General features: G+C 36.2%; 1 protein-coding gene across 3 annotated transcripts in view; it reads left to right on the top strand.

The window, feature by feature from the left end:
• The window catches only part of PKIA (cAMP-dependent protein kinase inhibitor alpha), a 96,594-nt gene extending 73,088 nt beyond the window's left edge, over positions 1-23,506 (top strand). For 2 of the 3 annotated variants that reach the window (XM_088844778.1, XM_088844779.1), the window contains 2 exons: positions 16,446-16,623; positions 20,903-23,506. In XM_088844778.1, the coding sequence (XP_088700904.1) occupies positions 16,473-16,623; positions 20,903-20,982 (231 nt within the window). In that variant the 5' untranslated portion in view covers positions 16,446-16,472 and the 3' untranslated portion in view covers positions 20,983-23,506. Of the gene's footprint in view, positions 1-9,016; positions 9,146-16,445; positions 16,624-20,902 lie in introns of those variants that run through there. The other variant, XM_055431719.2, reaches the window with a different exon arrangement.
• The last annotated feature ends 236 nt before the right edge of the window (positions 23,507-23,742 follow it).

Raw genomic sequence — 23,742 nt, 5'->3', positions numbered from 1 at the left:
CACACTGTTTACAATAGCCAAAGCATGGACTCAACCTAAATGCCCATTAACAGAGGAATGGATAAGAAGATATCACACACACACACACACACACGCACACACACATATATATACACAATGGAATATTAGCCATTAAAAAGAATGAAATAATGCCATTAGCAGCAACATGGATAGATCTAGAGACTGTCATATGAGTGAAGTCAGACAGAAAAGGAGCAATATGATATCCCTTAAAAGTGGAATCTAAAAAGAAATGATACAAATGAACTTTAAAAACATTGAGACTCACAGATTTTAAGAGAATGAACTCATGGTTGCTGGGTGGGGGGTACTATATGGGGAAGGATAATTAGGGAGTCTCAGATGGACATGTACACACTGCTGTATTTTAAATGGATAACCAGCGAGGACATACTGTATAGCACATGCAACCCTGTCAGGACTATGAAGTGACCTGGATGGGAGGAGAGTTTGAGGGAGAATGGATACATGTGTATGTACGGCTGAGTTCTTTCACTGTTCACCTGAAACTATCACAACATTGTTAATCTGCTATACTCCAATACAAACTAAAAATCATCCTTATTTTTATTAAAGGTGGTCAAATCCCATATTCAATATAAATATACGTAACTATTTGAAAGTTGAGTAACAATACCATTGATAAGTTGTTGTAATAGCAGTTGAAAATATCAACTAAACAAGTTTTTATCACAGTTTTGTAGATTTTGATTCATATTTCAGAGCCATTTTTCAGGTGTCAAACAATTTTCTAAGTCCTTCTCAAACTCCTGTTCCCTAGTGAATGTGCTTTTACTGCCACAGCGCTGAATAGCTACGACAGCAAGATGTCTGAAGATAAAGACCATCACATGGATGAGTAGACCAGATATGTGGAAGTGGGAATGCAAAATGTTGCAGAAAACAATATAGAAATCAAGAAATGAATTACAGTGTCAATGAATATGATGAGTATTTGATGATAATATTAAAAAGCCAGGTTCTGTAGGGATGTCAATAAAATATCACTATACATAGTAAGTCTCAACACAGTTTGTGAACTGCTTACATATTTAAAATAAATGCTGATGACAAGCCATCAATAAAAAATTAAGTATAGTATATTAAAAAGCAGAGACATTACTTTGCCAACCAAGGTCTGTCTAGTCAAGGCAATGGTTTTTCCCGTGGTCATGTATGGATGTGAGAGTTGGACTGTGAAGAAAGCTGATCGCCGAAGAATTGATGCTTTTGAACTGTGGTGTTGGAGAAGACTCTTGAGAGTCCCTTCGACTGCAAGGAGATCCAACCAGTCCATTCTAAAGGAGATAAATCTTGGGTGTTCATTGGAAGGACTGATGCTGAAGCTGAAACTGCAATACTTTGGCCACCTCATGCGACGAGTTGACTCACTGGAAAAGACTCTGATGCTGGGAAAGGTTGGAGGCGGGAGGAGAAGGGGACGACGGAGAATGAGATGGCTGGATGGCATCACCAACTCTGTGGACATGAGTTTGAGTGAACTCCGGGAGTTGGTGATGGACAGGGAGGCCTGGCGTGCTGTAATTCATGGGGTCGCGGAGAGTCGGACACGACTGAGCGACTGAACTGAACTGAACTGATAGTATGTTCCAAAATGAAAATGGCCGTTGGTTTTGTAACTGGAAAGTGGCAGTTGGTTTTGTAACTGGTTAAATCACCTATCAGTTTCGTAACAGTGTTTCTAAACCTTTATTATTCTATCTTTAAAACTGAAATAATGAGCATTCCTATTTGATATACTTGTTGATAAATTTATGCAATTTGCATAAATGTCTTAGTGACCTTTCTGGCAAATACTTGATATTTTTGTTATTATTATTGATAAATTATTAGTAAACAGTATCTGTTTTGTTATGGTCATAGTTACAACTTGGAACAGAACAGACAATATTACTGAGATTGATTTGATCAGATGGAAAAGTTAGCAATGAGTTATTTTGAGAAGAAATGTGTTGATGTTCAAACATTCTTTCAAAAGCTAAATATTTATTTAGTGTAGAAAAATAGTCTTAGTTTAATGAGAAGGTACAGATTTTAAAAGTATATTTCCTCTTTGGACTCATAAAGAGCCAGAAAAGGAGATTAAACAAAGGCTTTAGAGAGTATTATATAATAAAGAACAGCGCCAGGCTGTTGATGCTTTTGTGGTTTTGATGTGAGTAACTCCAGGGCCCCATTCTGACATCAGTACTACCACTCACTGTGTAAGATGCGAGCAAGTCGATTAACCTCTCTTTGCTTTAGTTTCTTCATCTGTAATGTGCAAGTAATATTACCTGTCACTTGCCAACCGGCAGTAGTTCTTAAGCTAATTGACTGTTTCAGCAGGGATGTCTCAAAGATCAGCTAATAAATGATTTATAAACCTATTGAAATATTAAATGATGTCAAAACCTTAACAAAAGGACAGAACAAATCATTCCATGTGTTAATTTACTTAGTCACATATATTTTATATAAAATAATGTACAAAGAAGTAGCCTTCCAAAAAGTGAAAATAGAATAGATTACTTGGAATTCTGGAGTGCTTTTTACTGCTCTTATTTTTAAGAATCTTGTCATAATTAAGAATACACAGAAGAAAAAGTATATTAGAGGAAATAACAGTTCATCTCTTTATAGTATTGTGAGACAAGAAAATGAAATAAATACGAATAAAGGAACATGCTTTCTGAGCTGCTTTTACCATTAATAATGGTATAACCTTGACAATTTTACTTTAACAATTAAGATCTAGAGTAAGATAAATAAATCTACAATGTACTTTTGGCAGATGTAAGAACAATATACAAAATCTTGTGCCAAGCATTCTGAGGGACTCAAAAATAAAAAACTCAGAGTTCAAAGAATATATAAGAAGAGCACCATGAAGATAATTAATGCTTCCATGTGTGTGTTGTTACTTCAGTCCATAGTGCCAAATAAATATTATAATAAAATTATTCATTATATAATACCTGGAGATGGGGAGGTGGTATGGCTTATAAACTAGGCTTGAAAGATGAGGAGGATTTTATCATTGGGAGAGAAGGTCACTCCAGGTTGAGAAGACAGCTTGAGAAGACCAGTAAGAGAACACCAGAGATATTACAAGTGTTTACTGTGATCTAACTTTGTATGCTTGGGAGAGATAGTATAGAAGAAAAAAGCAAGTAAATTAGGTTGGCTTCAAATTTCAGAAGGTCATGCAAAAAACCTAAAACTATATTTTGTGGGTTCCTAGGAACCACTGAAGATTTTTGAGTATTTTATGTTTTAGAAAGTTAATTCTGGTGATAGTGAAAAGGGTAAGTTGGAAAAGAATAAGTTTAGATAACTAAGTAGTTAGCCTGTAATTGCAATAGTTGAGAGAGAAGATAAAGGGAATGACAAGAAAAAGAATGGAAATGAAGAGTGTTTAAGAAACACTGAATGGATAGAATTAAAATAAGAAGGTTTGAGAATTGATTGAATGGGAAGAACTAGTGAGATGGAAGTTCAGTTCCAATCGCTCAGTCGTATCCAACTCTTTGCGACCCCATGGACTGTAACCCACCAGGCTCCTCTGTCTGTGGAATTTTCTAAGCTAGAATACTGGAGTGGGTTGACATTCTCTTCTTCAGGGAATCTTCCCAACCCAGGGACTAAACCTGGGTCTTCTGCATTGCAAGCAGATTCTTTACTGTCTGAGCCAAAATGATAAAGATAATAAATAGCTTTGGGAATAGAGGTAGAGATGTAGCAAAGCAATTCCATTTGAACTTAATGAATTTGAGTTTTTAAGGACATCCATGGGGGAATATCCAATAGGCAGTAAAAATTCCCAAGCTATACTTCAAAGAAATATCTTGCCCCTTAATTATAGATTTCATAGCCATCTATACACAGTTGAAAATTAAGACAATTGGGACAAATGGAATTACCAAACAGAATATAAAGAACAAAAAAGAGAATAGCTACTACTTAATAGATAAGGGAGGGAAAGAGCAAGCAGAAATATAAGGAGACTATGAGGGAATCAAGAGTACAATCACAATCAGAGCCAGGGCAGAATGAGGTTTCAAGGAGAGAGGAATAACAGTGCAAAATGTTGTATGTAATTTAATATAGATGATTATTATGAAATGCCCATTGAATTTTGTGGTTAATCGGTAATTTTGTGATTAGTTCTGATAAGTTGATAGATATATAAGTTAAACTTAAGAGGAATTAAAATAAATCAATGTAAAGAAGAGATTCTCAACCCCCCGGGCCACAAACTAGTAGCATTCTGTGACCCGTCTGGAACCAGGCTGCACAGCCCCTCCCCAAGGCTGGTGTTACCAAAGTGACGGTAACCAAAACGGGATTATGGAGTAGACCGGACATAAGCAATATGCTTTAGGTATCACTGTCTCCTATCACCCCCAGATGGGACAGTCTACCTGCAGAAAAACAAGCTCAGGGCTACCACTGATTCTGGATTATGATGAGTTTTATAATTCTTTCATTATATATCACAATGTAATAATAATAGAAATAAAGTGCATAATAATTGTTATGCACTTGAATCATCCCAAAACCATCTCTCCCCCTAACCACCACACTGGTCTGTGGAAAAATTGTCTTCCACAAAACTAAAAAGGTGCCGAAAAGATTAGGTATTGCAATGGGGAAACAGTGGAAACCGTGTCAGACTTTATATTTTTGGGCTCCAAAATCACTGCGGATGCTGATTGCAGCCATGAAATTAAACGCTTACTCCTTGGAAGGAAAGTTATGACCAGCCTAGATAGCATATTAAAAAGCAGAGACATTACTTTGCCAACCAAGGTCCGTCTAGTCAAGGCTATGGTTTTTCCCGTGGTCATGTATGGATGTGAGAGTTGGACTGTGAAGAAAGCTGATCGCCGAAGAATTGATGCTTTTGAACTGTGGTGCTGGAGAAGACTCTTGAGAGTCCCTTGGACTGCAAGGAGATCCAACCAGTCCATTCTAGAGGAGATCAATCCTGGGTGTTCATTGGAAGGACTTATGCTAAAGCTGAAACTGCAATACTTTGGCCACCTCATGCGACAAGTTGACTCACTGGAAAAGACTCTGATGCTGGGAGCGATTGGGGGTAGGAGGAGAAGGGGACGACGGAGAATGAGATGGCTGGATGGCATCACCGACTCTGTGGACATGAGTTTGAGTGAACTCCGGGGGTTGGTGATGGACAGGGAGGCCTGGCGTGCTGTGGTTCATGGGGTCGCTAAGAGTCGGACACGACTGAGTGACTGAACTGAACTGAACTGAATGTAAAGTATGCAGGAAAATTAGTATCTACCTCTTGTTAAGTTTATTAATAAATGAAAGTAAAAGGTGAGTGTTGTAAGAACATGCAGAGTTAAAAGATGAAATATATTTTATAACAGGTAAAATGTAAGTAATTTTGTAGGCATTGGAGAAGGAGAGAAAAGGCAGGAGGGCACGGGAGGATTGAAGGAACAATAATAGGGGCACTAGTCGAGTATTCATGTTGGCAAAAAGACTCAGATAAAGAGATGGTAGTTTTGATGTGATTATATAGAAAGAGAAACTGAAGGAATTTATGTAGGATGACCTTGACATTCTCCATAAAGTCAATAGGCAAGACTTTCTATGAAGAGTAAGGAGATGAAATAAGACTTAAGAAGTACAAAACAATAAATTGCTGTTTTTAGGGATGGTAAACAGGTAAGCTAGAAAGGAGCAAAGAAATTCATAAGTAGCTTTGAGGTCACTTGTTGCCTAATTAGATACTGTAAATGTTTCCTCAAGCAAGGTAGCCTGTGTTTCTGGTTTTGTAGCAATTTTTAGGCTCAGATTTCTCATTACAAAGTTTTGATTTGTTAGGTACTGTGGAAAGAAAACAAAAAGGATTTGAATCTGGCTAAAGGAAGAGAGATGCTTTTGAACTGTGGTGCTGGAGAAGACTTGAGAGTCCCTTGGACTGCGTGATCCAACCAGTCCATTCTAAAGGAGCTCAATCCTGGGTGTTCATTGGAAGGACTGATGCTGAAGCTGAAACTCCAATACTTTGGCCACCTCATGCGACGAGTTGACTCACTGGAAAAGACTCTGATGCTGGGAGGGATTGGGGGTGGGAGGAGTCGGGGACGACAGAGACTGAGATGGCTGGATGGCATCACCGACTCGATGGACATGAGTTTGAGTGAACTCCGGGAGTTGGTGATGGACAGGGAGGCCTGGCGTGCTGTGATTTATGGGGTCGCAAAGAGTTGGACACTACTGAGCGACTGAACTGAACTGAACTGAAAGGAAGAGAGAAGAAGTTAAGTAATAATACAACGAACTAGGTCATGAATTTACAAAAACAGTATGAAGATATGCCCACGCCATTTAAAGAAATATATATATATAATCTTAAATGAAGGCATAAGGATCACAATTATCACATGACTGGAGATCAGAGATGCCTTGATGAATAGAGGAAAAGCAGAATAATCCTTAGTATCAAATGTTGGAAATTCTTGAACTTGAGAATTTTTATTATACACTGAAGATCAGGGACGATGTGAACTCCCCCCGACAAATGTAGATGGATTATTATTTCTAGTAGTATTAGTCAAAAAGTTACTGTGAAAAACCATCAAAGACTAGCTGTTTTTTCCTCATGTTAGGCAAAATTCATTCTGCCAATATTTTGTCATTAAAAGAAAGTCAGTGCCTTGGATTTAGAACAAAAGAGGGTTTGACTTGGCAGCATTAATATGCGTCGGCATCATTGTGTGTTACAACTCAGTATATGAGATTGCTTTTTTAAAGTATACTTTTGATAGGACACTATCCAAACTCATAACAATAAAGGTCCCATTATAGTAAATGGTATTCCAGAGCATGCAGTATCATAATCTAGTGCAGGAATTATAATTATGCTTTTGCAGAGGAGACTTTTATGGAAATTTTTCAAATTGATGCTGTTAATAGAGTGCTGTTCTTGATTTCTTTACTGTCACTCACTCCAAAGTGTCACTGGGAAATGAACCAATTCAAGAAAAAGGGGAAATTAAAGTAGCCTCAAGTTCTGGCACCCTGTTCTGAGCTCCTGGGACTTAGTTTGAAACCCTCTGATATGTGAGACTGGGAGGTTGTTTTTAGAAAAAGTTACTAGATTCTTTGTAAGCCTGAATTAGATAAATAAGCAATATCCTAATACAGGGAAAGAAAAAAAGATAGTGCTTAGCATGGAAATAGCTGGTATTTCCAAAATATTTTAGGAATCAAAAACTTGCTTAGTTAAGTTCTTTACTAAAGTGTTCCCTTCTGTAATCTGTAGCATTGGTTGGACAGCTTTCTGTTATTGTGTAGATCAGCAGTTCTCAAAATTTTGTCCCCCAACTCCTGCATGTCCCACAAACCCTTTCAGTCATTCCCTGAGATACTTCCAGTGGGTTCACAATAATTTTCATACTAATACTGATGCTATTTGCCTTTTTCACTTAACTGACTGATGTTCGTTCGCAGTAATGGTGCAGAACCATAGTGGGGAAAACTGCTGACACCTAAGCATGAATCAAGTCAGCAGCAGCAAACTCTGCTGGTGAGCCTGGTATTCTTCACCACCACACACTCAGAGTTAATATTTTTAAAATGCAACATTTACCTAAGAATGTACATGATCAAACAGTACAGATATATTAATATATTAAAAATATATACAGTCTCTACCCTTGAGTAGAAGTCTTTTTAATATTCTATGTGATGAACTGGTACATCACTAAATCAGGTACCAGCTGCATGGTTGTCTTAAGTATTTGTATGACTGCTTGGGTCAAGAGCTGAATTTTCTACTTTTCTTGTGAATCACCATTTTTATTTGAAAGACCTTACAAGCAAACTGTGGATTTTCAAACTTGGGTATTTGGCAGAGACTTTCTTGAAAACGAACAGAGTGAACTTGTCACTTCAAAAGAGGCAAACTCCAACTGTATCTGTTGCCAATGATAAAAGCTGAGCTTTCAAACAAAAATTACAATTTTGGAAAATGTGTCAGCTGCTCCTGTGAACTTGTCAGTTTCCCAATTCTTAAAAACTTTTCTGATGAGATAGATGGCATTACTAACAAATGAAATATTGTATAATGATCTATGGTACCATTTGGAAATTTTGCGTAACCCAGTGAACCAATATTTTTCCAAATGATATTTTTTAAAACATATGTGGACAAAAGATCCATTTAAAGCGCAAAGTAGACAATAGATTTTAATAAAGCAGTATGGGAAGCATATTGATATGGTTTTTAGATTCCCCATTGCAAACTTTAAAAATCGACAGTTATCTGAAAAAGCTTTAGTTCTCCTCACTTTTCCAACTAAGAAATCTGTGTGATGCCAGATTTTCTTCAAATACTTCAACTAAAACAACATATTGAGACAGATTGAATGCAGAAGCAGATATGAGAAACCAGATGTCTTTTATTAAGCCAGACATTTGCGAAACTAAGCCAGAGAATTTCCAAATGTAAAATAATGCGATTCTTGTCACTTTTCTCTGGCTTTGGAAAATATATTTTATTTCACTAAAAATATATTATTTATGGAAACATGTAATGGTTTATATTTTAAGTCAATTAATAAATATTTAAAATTTTCAGTCTTAATTTCTCATATAGTAAATATTGGCAGATATAACCATATATACAAAATCTCATTGGCAGTCTCAATAATTTTTGAGAATATAATGGATATCTGAGACCAAAATGTTTCAGAAACATTAATGTATACACCAAGCTCAAGCACATAGTAAATTACTCAAGGACTTTTAACAAGTTTAACGATATTTTATAAAGTAACAATTGGGAAGTCATGGAACTGCATTTATAAATGATAGATAGGAAGTATTTTCCTTCTGTTTTAAAAGCAGTCACACCATTTATATTAAAAGACCAGTGCCTGTGATGACATTCTCTCCATTCTTTCTTCCAAGTCTGTGAGTCTCATTTCATGTGTCCCCATTTACAGGAGTAAAATTAGCATGTTATCCAGTCACCATTTGGCTCATGACTCAATGTCACTATAAAAATCATTTAAGCAGCTTCATAGACCCAACTTCTCTTAGGATACATCTGTGTGGACGCTTTAATTTGTTTAATATAGGAGACGTAAGTACAATCTATTTAAATCTATAAATTCTACTAGGATGAAATCTTCTGGTTTATTCTCTCAATTTGTGTAAATGATATTTAAAAGGATAAAGGACATGAATAAGGGAAAGTCCAACAATAATTATCTCACTTTAGAAATCCATTAGACAAACAAAATAAAATTTAGAATACCACTATACTGTTTCCTTTGTTAAAAAGGGAGAGTGAGACTTTTTTAAGACGGGGGAAAGAAAACAAGATTTTTTTAGTCCTGAGTTTTGACTGGATTTTTAGATATCAATATTTAGAAACATGTTTTAAAATATAATCTAATTTTAAACAGTACAATACTTAAATAATAAAATGTCTTTTCCTTTCTCTAATCAGACACTGCATATTTGTATAAATAGCTCTTGTGTATAACTAGAAAAAAGCATATTATATTTTTCTAGACATTAAATAAAAGAATATTATCTTATCTAGACATGACAAAATCATAGTATTTTAATCATAATCATACTATGATTTTGTCATGTCTAGAAAATTCTAATTATAGCAACACAAACAGGAAGCTCTAATGAAGAATCAAGGCCCACCTTTGGTAAATTTTCCAAATTTTCTTCCGATTATTTTATATAAGACCAGAATATGTGCTTATTGCTACTCTGTTAAACTTCTACCAGCTGCCAAAACTTATTAGATATTTTTTGTTGTCATTTTTGGGTGAATATCTGTCAGATAAAACATTTGGCAACAGTTTCCCCAGAATGTCTAAGCAAATAAGAAGTCATTATACAGTGATTATAATGCTGTAAAAGTTATTTCCAGTCTCTGGTAGTCATATCAATAAATTTAAGAGCTATGTCTAAATGTTTAGTTGGACATGGAAAAGATAGCTGCTCTGCATGTAAAAATTACTGTTTTGAGCACCTAATGGGAACTCACTAAGGAATTGTAACCATGGAGAGAGGAAAAAAAAGATCCAGTTTATAGCATCTATATATCTTATTTAAAAATGTAATTATATTCTTCCTTCATGTATTTACATATACATTGTTTGTCAGCTGTTGTTCTTTTAGTGAAAAATAAGCTTATTGTCTAGAGTAAGAAAAATGTAAGAAGAGTGGTATACTACTTTACAATAATAACTATTATATTAATGATTATAATGGGTGCCATAACTGAATGCCCATTACTTAGTTTCTGAGGTTTATGATTGGATGCACATCAGTCTAGCAAATATATTTCATAAATGCTTAAGGAGAAAAGAAGTTTACAGAAGTACTCTCTTACAATTCTCATTATTGTCTTTACTCAGTCCAATTGAAAACGAGGCATACACATTTCCAAAGTGAACACAATATATGTGTATCGATACATCTCTCATAACCCTGTTTCTTCTTCCATGAGCTCATTTTTTTAGGAGTACTCTAATGAAAATTCAAATTAAGTCATTGGCTCCCCTCTTACAAGTAGAATTACCACCATCCCTAGGAATTAACATCCCCAGATATCTAAATCATAGCACAGTACATCTTTTAATTCATATCTTCTCATGGAAAATGTCACACTTTTTTGTGTCTCACTCTGATATTTCAAATCTTGTTAAATCTGTTATCAGCAATGTGAATTAGAAGTAAACTCCCACATACATGAGTATTATTATTATGACAGTCTATATTTGAAAAAATGATAATGACAAAAAACAAGGAACTTTATTGCAGAATACAATACTCTTTTTGCAAAATTCACAGACCGAGGTTTAAGTCATAGTTCTGTGCTCCATTTAGCAGTTACTTAACATCCCTGAAACTTACTTTCATCAATTTAAAAAGATTTTTTGCCTGCTTCATAGCATTGTTATTAGATGAGAAATAATAGCAGTTGTGCTATTTTTAAAGCCTATGTTTTAAAAAGTCATAAAGAGACTAAGAATGGAAGACAATAACAATGGATGTGAGATTAACTTATTCCTGTAACTCTTTTTATCAGATATATTTGCTGGATATGAGAAGGTCAGTGACTGATTCTTAATTTCCACAGCAAATGTCCTCATTTCAAAACATGACCATAGAAAGATATCTGTAAAGATATCCAAATAAATCTTTAAAGTAACATAGAAACTAAATACTATGTTTGTTAATGGTGGTGAATTAAGTAATGAAAAATATTGTTATATTTAACGGTACTGAATTACTTCAGGGTCAAAAACTATCCAAATTCGTAGCTTACCCATAGACAAGCAACCTGGTAGAACAGAAAGAGTGGACTGGGAATTTGCAGACCTTCATTCCAAACAATTAATTATGTGAAAACTGGCAGATTATTTGAACTCTCTGGCCCTCAAATTCTTCATCTATAAAACTTTCCAGAGTTTTAGAATTTGGTAATTTAGTATAGGGCTCTCTGGTAGCTCAGACAGTAAAGAATCTGCCTGCAGTGCAGAAGATCTAGGTTCCATCAGGAGTAGGGATGTGCTCTGTGGCAACTGATGAAAAGTTATCAATATACTTCTTCCTCATTGTTCAGTTATTTTAGACATACTTTTATTCAGTACTTATAATGTGCTAACAGCTCTACCAGGAATACTTTGCAGTTAAAATATTAACAAAATGCAGTTCCTGTCTTGTCAGAACTTGTGATATGTCTAGAAGGTGAGTCAACCATAATGCTAGTTAGAATTTTAGTGCTCTTACAGGCACAAATCAGGGCCCATGGGAATGCTAACTGATGACATAGGGGAAAGATGACAAAGAGAAGATGGGATTTGGCTGAATTTTGATGGTTAAATCCATTTCAATAGGCAAGTCTGGGGATTTCCTTGGTGGTCCAGTGGTTAAGATTATGCTCCCAATGCAGGGGGCATGGGTTCAATCCCTGGTCAGGATGATTAAGACCATACATGCTGCCCTCTCCCCCACCAAAAAAAAACAAGCAGGCTAACAGACTTGAAGAAATGCACCATCAGAGAAGATCTGGGAAGATACAGGTATTATTCTGTAACATGCAAAGTGTGAGTGCGAGTGGTTAAAGTTAATGCACAAGAAGTGGGTTCTTCCCAGGTTATGGGAAGACTCAGCACTAATCCTGGTGAGAGTTTTTCTTATGTTTTACAGAGAATAATGATGAGTGACAGCAAATAAAAACCAACATGACTTGGCAAATGATTAGACATGGATATTAAGTAAAGAAATAACTAAAAAATTGGGGTAGCAAAAAGTTGGACATGACTGAGCAACTAAGCACAACATAACACATGGTCAACATGGTGGATTAATGAAGCAGATTTTCTCTATTTGTGTGTTTTATTATTGTCTAACTTTTTTTTAATTGAATTTGAAATGTTTTAAAACCAAGTGGAAGTCCCTATTCAGCAGCCAGTTCCTTTTGTGTGTGAGGAGCTTGGGAGAACATTCTATATAGGAGATGCATACTTTTGTATTATCCATAGTGAGAAATTAGAAGCGTTGAAATTGGATGAGTTATTCAAGTCCATAAGTAAACAAGGTTGATGACTTATTCTAAATCTCCACAAAATGTGCTCTTATTTCTCAAGATGACCCTAGAAAGGGAAATCTGTAAAGAATACAAAGGTCAAGTGGGATGGAACCAGGAGAGTAAGGTATGAAAGCTAAGTAAGTGACAGCTGTTGTTTTTTTCTTTTTTAATCAGCACTTTCCCACCATATGCCAAACACTGTGTTAGGCTCTTGAGATACATAATCCAAGTAAATTTTCATGATCATCTTGGGAACTAAGTATATTATCATATCTATAAATAAAGAACTGAGTACAGAGGGATTAGACATAACAAGTAAATGGAAACTCTAGATTCAAATACAGATACATCTGATTCCTATTTTGCCCCTATACCTTTTAATTTGTGCTAGGGGAGAATTTCGAGGAGAATGTAACTAGCAGTATCATGTCACAGAGAAATCAAACAGGATGGACCCTCACAAGAACCTTTAAGCAGTTATTTAATGTTAATACAGATCATTTAGTGATCTGTAAGAAAGCAGTCTCTGTAAAAAAAAAAAAAAATCCTATACAAAGACCAATGAAATAGAAAAATTCTAAAGGTTGGTTCAAGAAAAATGAGAAAATAAAAGTAGCTGAACCCTTCTGATAAGTTTAATGAAGGAAAGAGAAGGTAGTGCAAAGATGTATGAAGGTTGAGGAAAGGGTATTGAGTTGAATAGTTGGTTCAGTTTTTTAAGTAAGGTAACACTTGAACATTCTTATAAACTTAGAGAAGAAATGTAGAGGGAAAACAAGACACAAATTACTGAGGGGAAAAATAATGGATTCAGCAAGGTCCTGTCGGAGGTAATAAGAAATGGAATCAATTTGTTGTTGTCGTTCAGTTGCTAAGTTGTGTCTGACTCTGACTCCAAGGACTTGTAGCACTCCAGGTTCCTCTGTCCTCCAGTGTCTCCTGGAGTTTACTCAAATTCATGACCCTCGAGTCAGTGATGCCATCCAACCATGTCATGCTCTGTTGCCCTCTTCTCCTGCCTTCAATCTTTCCCAGCATCAGGGTCTTTTCCAATGAGTCAAAAGGTGGCCAAAGTATTGGAGCTTTAGCTTCAGAATCAGTCCTTCCAATGACTATTCAGGTTTCATTTCCTTTAGGATTGACTTGTTTTGTCTCCTTGAAGTTCAAGGGACTCTAGAGAGTCTTCTCCAGCATCACCATTCGAAAGCATTCATTCTTTAGTGCTCAACCTTGTTTATGTTCCAACTCTTATATCTGTACATGACTACCAGAAAAACCATAGCTTTGACTATACAGCTCTTTGTCAGTAAAGTGATGTCTCTCCTTTTTAATATGCTGTCTAGGTTTGTCGTAGCTTTCCTCCCAAGGAACAAACATCTTTTAATTTCATAAAATCATCAGCATGCCTTAAAAAAGAAAGCAGCTAGTTTATCTAGAAAAAAAAATAGTGATTTGCAGAGAAATATATTTGAGATAGGAAAAAATTTAAGAGAATTTGTAACAGATATACTAATCTTTTCCAAGAAGAAAGATTCAGAGTCATCTCTCAAGGCAGGTAGTATCTGGTTGTGTGGAGTAGAAAGGGTTTGAAATGCTTCCCACAGAGAGCAGCATAGTGAAGAGTCAGCCACAGTGAAACAAAAGAATTTCTGCACAATATAATTTATACAAATAATTGAGTAAAAAAGGTTTAATTGAGCCAATTGGCACAATTTTGTGGCTTTTTCTGGTTGAGATCAAAGAAAGTGCACCGTGCTGTTCTCCAGGTGATGTTTAGGAAAGTCAGGGTGACAGCAGAGCAAAGGCACTTCTTGATGCTAATAAGACGCTACATGAAGTGGTGGGCAATTGATCCACACTGGGCTAAGAGGAAACTAAAAGGAAAAAAGGTTAAAGAAATGAAAGATATGACCAGTGTGAAGAATAGATTCAATGAGAGTAAGAGGAAAAGAAAAAAAAAAAAAAATACATGGTAATGGTCACAGAAGGGAATTCCAAATTCAAGATTCTAGAAATGATAGAGTTTTGATCATTTTTTTAAAACTCTGACTTATAGTGTCACTAATGATTATGTCATCCAGCTGTCCTACTTTACTTATTAGAAAATGGAAGGCCAGAAGGTCAAGTGATTTTTTGACTATCCCTCCATGACCCAATGGCAAAGCCAGGACTAAACCTAGGATCTTCTGAGAAGCATTTTGAGATTTTATTAATCTCCATTAAATCACATTGCCATAAAGAAGAATGGTAAATATAGTCAAGTGATTGGAAACCAATGTTATCTATAATTTAGTCACAGTACAGCATGCAGTATTCATATATTACCTATTTCAAAGCTTGTATTATGTTCTTCCCTTTTTCATCTTTCAGCTTGCTCTTCAGTTCAGTTCAGTTCAGTAGCTCAGTCTCTTACAGGAGAGTATAAAAGATTTCCCCAGATTAAATTAATAGCTCTCTAGTTACACACTGGAAGAAGAACTAAGTCTTAAGGAAGGTGCTTGACTACCATCCTGAATTGCACTGTAAATGGCATCAATTTATTTCAGAGTGACAGTGTGCATGTCCATGATGGGTTTCACAATTTTAGCTTCTTCTATATTTCATATATTTTGAAAAGTTTACTTTCTCTTGATTATTGGTTATGGGTTTTTAATTTTAAACTGTGGTCAAATGTACTTTGAATCTCTCAGAGTAGGAGAGAAATTGTGTTATTTTCAATTTCTGTTTAAACAAAATTAATCCAACAGAAATTAATTATTCATATCTTAATATTCATCTGCTATTGACCTTCAGGAAAAGATATGGGTTTTTAACACAGAAAATAAACTTAAAGACTTATATTTGGTGATCTTTTGTAATTATATGTATCTCATATTCTACTTTGAAAATATTACTTCATTAAATATTTAAGTATGTGTGTTACCATGTCTGTTTGGGAAAACTCACTTTCATTGACTCCTTTTTAAATTTGAAGGTTTTGTTTCAAAGATTCAATCAAAAAAGATTATTACTTTTCTCAAGGAACGACTTACCAAGGGGGCAACGAGGGAGCTGTCCTCTTGCACTGAGTGGGAGACATATTGGATCATTGGTATAGTTTAGAATTGCTGGTGCATGGTGATAATAAAAAGCAAACTGGATTTTGGCCAGTCTCATTATTGTTCTTAGATTCTCTGCAAACAACACCCTTGCTTACTACTTACCTCTAGGATGGAACCCTTCCACTCCACTCCCACTACCTTGGTATGCTACTGATCTCAAGTTCTTCTCTCTGGGATTAAAGGCTGACTAAAATGATATTAGAGAAGGAGAATTTTATGATCTAAATAGTTGTCCACGAACCGTGTGCTCAGTTGCTCAATGTGTTCAACTGTTTGTGCCCCCATGGACTGCAGTACACCAGGCTCCTCTTTCCATGGGATTTTCCAGGCCAGAATACTGGAGGTGGTTGCCATTTCCTACTCCAGGGGCCACAAACTATGGCATGCAGGCCAAATCTGGCCGTATGCCTATTTTTATAAATACAGTTTGCTTATTACTTTTATTTAATGTTTTCTCTCTGACTGCTTTTGCATTACAACCACAGAGTTGAGTAGTTGGATAAAGACTATATACTCTTCACACCTAGAATACTTACTATCAGGCTCTTCACAGAAAACTTTCCCTGACTATCAGTAATCAAAGTATTACTTGCTTTGTAGACTTCTAAGCGAGACAGTTATTTCATATTCATATTATAGGCCAGTAATTTAACAAGTGTTTTTATTGTTTACCATTGTCCACCATTATATTTATCTATCAATTTTTCCCTTTTTTGTAGCCCCTGCTATGTGGATATTTGTTAGCAATGACTGATGTGGAAACTACATATGCAGATTTTATTGCTTCAGGAAGAACGGGTAGAAGAAATGCAATACATGATATCCTGGTTTCCTCTGCAAGTGGCAACAGCAATGAATTAGCCTTGAAATTAGCAGGTCTTGATATCAACAAGACAGGTGAGTTGTTTGACATTTCTCTGTAAAAATGGAGTGATTTACAGCATCTCACTAAGTAGGATTAAGACATGAAAAAACACCTTTGGAAGTAACCTAATAGAGAGTCATAAACAGTCTTCTAAATGAAGTCGCTCAGTCGTGTCCAACTCTTTGCGACCCCGTGGACTGTAGCCCACCAGGCTCCTTCGTCCATGGGATTCTCCAGGCAAGAGTACTAGAGTGGGTTGCCATTTCCTTCTCCAGGGAATGTTCCCGACCCAGGGACCGAACCCAGCTCTCCCGCATTGCAGGCAGATGCAGGCAGATACTTTAAGCTCTGAGCCACCAGGGAAGCCCAAAAGGCAGGTACTAATCTTTTAATCACTCCCACTGTGCTTTACAGAGTTTCCTACACAGATGCAGAGACCTTAATCTGATTTTACTAATACAATCAATGAAACACATGAGTTTTTTTTTAAACATCCTCATCTCTATAAAAGCTCTGAAATAACTTGTGAAGAACATTTAACAAAGCTGAAACTAGGACAATACTGGCCACCTCTAACATTTAACAACATTAGATGTTTAACAAGATTCACAAGTGAGTCTGGACAGACCTCCCTCAATTTTAAGAACCATTTCAAAATAAAAGGGTCTCCAGGACCATTTTTGTTGGGAATGGAAGTAAAATAGTTGGTTACATAAACAAGTTTTAAGTAAGAAGTTCTTTTAGTTTTCCTTGAATCATAGACTGAGTTTGTATTGGGCCCCAAAGTCCTACCCACAAAATCTAACTTTAGCAATGAAAAAATTAAACAAGTTTGATGTGTCAGAATACTTCTGAATCCCCTGATAGTTCTTCCTTCCATAGCTTTTGCAAGTATCAAAACTGAATGTATTTCTCTGAAAAAAAAAAAAAAATTTGTGCAAGAAATTTTTAAAAGTAAAAAGCAGTTCATGATTAAGGAACCACAGTGTTATACATATGAAAAACACTGATCAATTTCTGACTTGTGATAACAGCTTGATATTGTTGTTGTAACTCCTGTGCTATTAGAATTTTTATGCAAAGCCTTCCAGTTACAGTACTGGAAAACTGAGTCAGAGTATACATATATGAATGAAGTAGCTCAGCAACATTATCCTAAAATGCTTAGGGACAGAACTTTATTCAGTGATTACAGGTCAGCAAGTTATACCTTGGTCTTTTCAAATTCAGGTTGAAAATAAAACCGTAACAATCACTTCTATGGAGCACACAGACTGAAGTATATTTTAGTTTTCATTGTTTCTCTATGATTACTACTGGGAGTGAATTTTTAAAATTAACTGCTAACTCTGAGAAAGCCTGTAGGGAATCATTCCAATTTGGTGGCATAAAGAAGTAGATATATTTTTTACAGCGATCTTTGAGAATTTGATAATCTTTTTCATTAAATTTGTATTCTATATAAATATTCTATTTTCAATAATCTACATTAATTTAGCCACCCTTAACATGAGATATTTTTATTCATAGTGTAGTTTAATTTATTTTTGTTGTTGTTTTCACTGAAATTAAGACCCATTAGCCACAAGACCTTTCTTATACCAGAGGTTATAGTCTCAATATAATCTATATAGATTATGTTAAAATTTAAAGAAATTGAAATTTTATATTAATACATAAATACATTTATATTTGATATTAATATACTGTAATTGAATATTAATAATTTAACTCAGAAATCTTTATGCTTCCAGATGTTAAAGTATTTCTACATGTTAATTGCAATTCAGTGGGCTCTGAAGGAATTTTGTTTCTCTTAAAAATCACAAAGTCCAGACTAAGGCAAAGTATAAATAGCACTGACTTTATTATTCTAAATACAAAGAACTAAAAATAATAACTGACCAAAATTCAAAAATATTTTAAAAAATGACAACTATACAGTGACAAATTAAATAACACTAGCTGAGAATGGAGAAGGAAATGGCAACCCACTCCAGTGTTCTTGCCTGGAGAATCCCAGGGACAGTGGAGCCTGGTCGGCTGCCGTCCATGGGGTCGCACAGAGTCGGACACGACTGAAGCGACGCAGCAGCAGCAGCAGCAGCTGAGAATAGTGTGGACTTCCTCTGTTGCTGCTACTGCTGCTGCTGCTGCTGCTGCTAAGTCACTTCAGTCGTGTCCGACTCTGTGTGACCCCATAGACGGAAGCCCACCAGGCTCCCCCGTCCCTGGGATTCTCCAGGCAAGAACACTGGAGTGGGTTGCCATTTCCTTCCTCTGTAGTTCCTGAATATTTCGGCTTGTTTTTAAGTTTGTGTTCAACAATATTATTGTCTCATGTTTATCTTGATTTGTTAACAAGCATCTATTTAGCCACAACTCTGTGTCTGCAGCATTATGCTGAGCCCTGAGAAGTGTCCCTGGATACCCAGAAAGTCCCAAGCCCCATGGAATCAAGATCCTCATCTTGTATTTATGCAGTCACTTTCATCTTTAATATTCTACTGTCTTGCATCTGCCCTACGACTTCTTTTTTTGGCTGCCAACAGCTTATCCTGTTTATCAAGTTCTTATTTCATATGCTAATCTACACATCTCAGATTCGGCTATCTGCATACCTTGGGGACTTGCTCATTTCTCTAATAATGAAAATAGTACATGAACATTCTATATAATGTATCATGATATTTTTGAAACCCCTTTAGAACAGAATATGATTTTTATGTGGAAAAACTGCTTTAAATTTCCCTAAAGTATGGTGTGGGCTTCCCTGGTGCCTCAGATGGTAGAGAGATGCCGTCTGCAGTTCAGAAGACTGGGTTTCATCCCTGGGTTGGGAAGATCCCCTGGAGAAGGGAATGGCTACCCACGCCAGTATTCTTGTCTGGAGAATGCCATGGATAGAGGAGCCTGGCGGGCTACAGTTCATGAGGTTGCAAAGAGTCATATATGACTGAGCGACTAAGCCCAGCACAAAGTATGGTGTATGGTAAGGTGTCTTATATGTACTTGTTAAGCGTAAAGGAGAAATTGCCCTCAACATTTCCAGCAAAATAATGGACAGTCCACTTACCTCTATGAATTTGAGTGATGGTAATAAATTCTTAGTAAAAATTTGCAAGACCTCCAAATATTTTGTCTACTAAGCCGTGGTTGCTTAGTAAAAACATGTAAATATTTAAATCTTTGAATCAAGAATTGCCTGCAGCTTGCACCCAGGTGAAGGAACCCAATATGGAGAGAAAGCATTTTTTCATTTTGGTGTTTAGATTGTTGCTAAGGGTGCAATTATGAAGGTGGTTTTATTGGATTTGTACATAAGTTCCATCAGGGCAGGCCAGAGGCCATCATAACTATCCAACTAGAGGGTAACCACCTCTCATGATATCCTTCCACTGTTGTTTTTAGTTTAAATTAATTAAACCTCTGAGAAATCAGATAGGTTATCCTCATGTGTTCAAAATAATGTAAAACACAATTTTAAAATATTTCTTAAAATAAGACAGTCAAACATCCCTACTTCTGATTTCTGCCTAAAGACACATTTGATTTCTGTAACCGGCAAAATTACAAGTGTCATGCCATGACCTGGCCATGAGATTTCCCAGCTATTTATCAAAAGCATAGAGCATCACTAGCCACTTTAAAAACTCAGTTATTTTTTGCCTTTTTGAACCATGCTCTCTCAGAACCAGAATTAGTCTGCCCTTGAAATATTTACGGGTTCCAAGGTGATGCTAGTGGTAAAGAACTTGCCTGCTGATTCAGGAGATATGAGACATGGGTTCAATCCCTGGGTTGGGAAGATCCCCTGGAGGAGGGTATGGCAATCCAGTCCAGTATGCTTGCCTGGAGAATGCCATGGACAGAGGAGCATGGTGGGCTGCAGTCCATGAGGTCGCAGTCGGACACAACTGAAGCAGGTTAGCACTGGCACTGAAACATTTAAGCTGTTTTCTTTCTTTTTAATATTTATTTATTTATTTGTATATTTTGGCTGTGCCAGGTCTTAACTGAGGCATGTGGGATCTTTAGTTGCCACATGCCCAGGGACTGGACCAGGGATTGAACCCTAGCCCCCTGCATTGGGAGCATGGAATCTTAGCCACTGAGCCACCATTGGCTAAGTCCTAAGGGAAGTCATAAGCTGTTTTCTTGATGGGGCGTTGATTACCAAGAAAATGTATTTGTCTGTAGGAGGATTTCAGAATAGAAGATTTCTAAAATTTCCAAAAAGATATGTTGAGAGTCAGTAAATAAAAGCAATCGTTTTTATTTTGTCTTTATCCTTGTTTATGTCTCTAACAGAAGGGGAAGAAGATGCACAGCGAAATTCAACAGAACAAAGTGGGGAAGCCCAGGGAGAAGCAGCAAAATCTGAAAGTTAACACTCCACTTTGACCTTCATCAACACCTGACGATGTCTCCAATCTCCAGGCCTGGCTGGAATGCATTTATTTCCAAGAGTGAAAAGGGGAAGAAGAAAATGGCTGTACTGCTTTGCAGGAACCTGCTTGTTATGTTAAAAGTGGGGGCAGAGGCTGTGGCTGCAGACAGACTTTTCTCTACCTCTGGCATTAGCAATGGTTGAAATCATGTGGCTTGTGTTTGGATGTCATTTTTGTACGGATCCTTTCACTTGACCATATGACGAAATGCTTGTAGAGAGTAGCAGTGATCTAGATGATGATTCTTCCTGTAGCATCTGGCCCCTCACAATGTCAGAGGATTTAATTGTGTCTAATAGCAAAGGGTTGGTTGAACCCCAGAGTTTAAATATCTCTGGCCTGAGTATTCACCCAGTAAAAGAACCATCCAGAAAGTACTGTTTTTAGCATTATGTATCTGTGCGTTCCTGCTTTGTTATTTACACTGTTTTGTATTGTACAATATAGATGCTCAGCACTGCCCCCCTTCTTCGATTGCTTATGAAAAACAAAAACGATGCACATTACTGTGAATTTTTATACCACTCATTTTTGAAAGGGCTGCCTAAAAATTCTGCTCCATAGCGTGGTGGTGTACACAAGATAGAGACACACTTTTTTTAAAAACAATCTGCCCCCTTAATTCACTGCTGATGAATTAAGTCTAACAGATTCATCAGGACTTCTTTGCTTATTATACAGACATTTGAAAATATCCATTAATGTGAATATTACCTGAATTCAGTCTGTTTGGTGTCTGCACAGACCAGAGTTCAGTTTGCAAATTTTGTCTTATTCCCAAATGGAGGACTTTTTCTGACTAATATTTTTATTTCCAATTGTGAGAATTTTTGAGAACTGGAGATATGGGAAAGAGAATAGAAAATAATACTGAGCACTGGAAATATTTTCTTCTCTGGAATCAAATTTCTTACAGTGCTGTATGATACTATTAACATTTGGAGGACAGCTTATCTCCATGGAGCTGAAAAAGATGGAGAAAATGACCTTGCAATCATGTGGACACCAATCACAAAAGTAAAGCCCTTGTGTTGTATTTTTCATGTCTTTTTTCAGCCCTATCAGATCCAAATGTTATTATGCACTTTTTAATGTTTGTAAACTTTTACTAATGATTAGTGTGAATTGCATTCTGATACAATAATAATCATCATCAGAAGCTGACAAAATCCTTATTAATACTGTTGATGGCCTCTGCTGTGTTTTGACATCGTGGTTCTCAAATGTCAAGTTTCTATGAGCTGTGTAATCCCTCTGGTCAGTATTATGAAATCATTTCTCAGTGGTAATAAATAAGGCACCAGTGATATGCCAATGGCTCATGAATTACTGGACACATAGCAGGCAAAAGGAAGACCCTTTACAATAAAGACCCCACTTAACTGTCCTCAAGGTCTTAGATACCATTCCATATGAAATAGTTTAAGCGGCATTTCAATGGGTAATCTACTTGGATACACCAGGAACTCAGCCCTCCTTTGTAGTTACATGAAGGACAAAAGGTAAGTTTGCCCTCATCTCTCTCTACAATACTTTCTGAATGAGTGGGATAGGGGCATGGATATCACTTGGTCCTCACGCATATAGTAAAAATAAATAAATAACAGTGTAAGTCTTTGAGAAAATAGGAAAGATTAAACTTTAGAGTACTTCCTTTTGCTTAACCCAATAGGATCCAAAATATCCATTCATATTCAAACAAATCCACCTATTATTACACTCACAAGTGGGAAAAGAAGCTCCTGAGGCTATTGTAGATAATTTCTGGTAGTCCGTTTAACACATTCACCCCATACATTCACTTTTGCAGTATCCTTATTTATTATACGCATAGCTTTTTTGTGAAAGTAGGTAAAGTTCTCCTCATCCTTAAAATTGTGGAATTCCAAATTGATTTCATGTGATTTTGTAAAGTTTAGGACTAGTGCTGAGTATATGTGGAGGATTTCTATTCCTGTGTGATATATTACTATTAATGCATGTGGTATCATGCTCGTCTTTGAATATCTATAGTTGCTAAATTGTGAAGTCATATGGAGCTTTTGAATTATTTTTGACCTCTTACTGCTACTTTGTATGCTATACTCAAACCCAAAGATATTCCCAAGCCAGAAAATTACCAAAAGATTCACATCCTAAAATGTTGCTCAGCAAAAGTTCATAGTATCTTCCAAGTTTTACCATAATATCTTTTACTTGAAAGTCAATAATATACATGGAATTGATTTTTTAAGGAGAGAAGGAAAGAGACATTGATCTGATAATACACATTGAATGCCTGTTAACCAACTGACTTTATGCTATTCACTTCACAGCACATATTCTCCCATTTAATCCTCAAACACTTCAATTAAAGAGGTACTATTATTCCATTTCACAAATCAGGAAATTAAGATTGAATAAGGTATAAGTTTTACAAGCTTAAAAAGCTAATAAATGATGAAATAAAAATCGAACCTGTGTTTATCTGACTCCTGGGAGTTTTCTACTACACATGCCATAAATCTGAAGCCAGTTACAGAGCGTGTTTATCTGGAAGGGAACTTTTAGGGATGGACTAGATCAGTCTCCATATTTTAGAGGAGGAAACATCCTGAAAAGGGCATTTGTTTTTCTCAAGATTACCTAGATGAGCAATAACATAGATGTGAGTAGCGATTGTATTTTAAAAAAATAATAATAATAAATTTAATTAAAACA

The sequence above is a fragment of the Moschus berezovskii genome, chromosome 16, assembly GCF_049115385.1.
Source record: "Moschus berezovskii isolate FMDL1 chromosome 16, NW_MosBer_1.0, whole genome shotgun sequence".
In the NCBI taxonomy this organism is placed as follows: Eukaryota; Metazoa; Chordata; class Mammalia; order Artiodactyla; family Moschidae; genus Moschus; species Moschus berezovskii.
The sequence above is the reverse complement of the archived record's forward strand: the minus strand, read 5'-3'. Positions and strand labels throughout refer to the sequence as shown.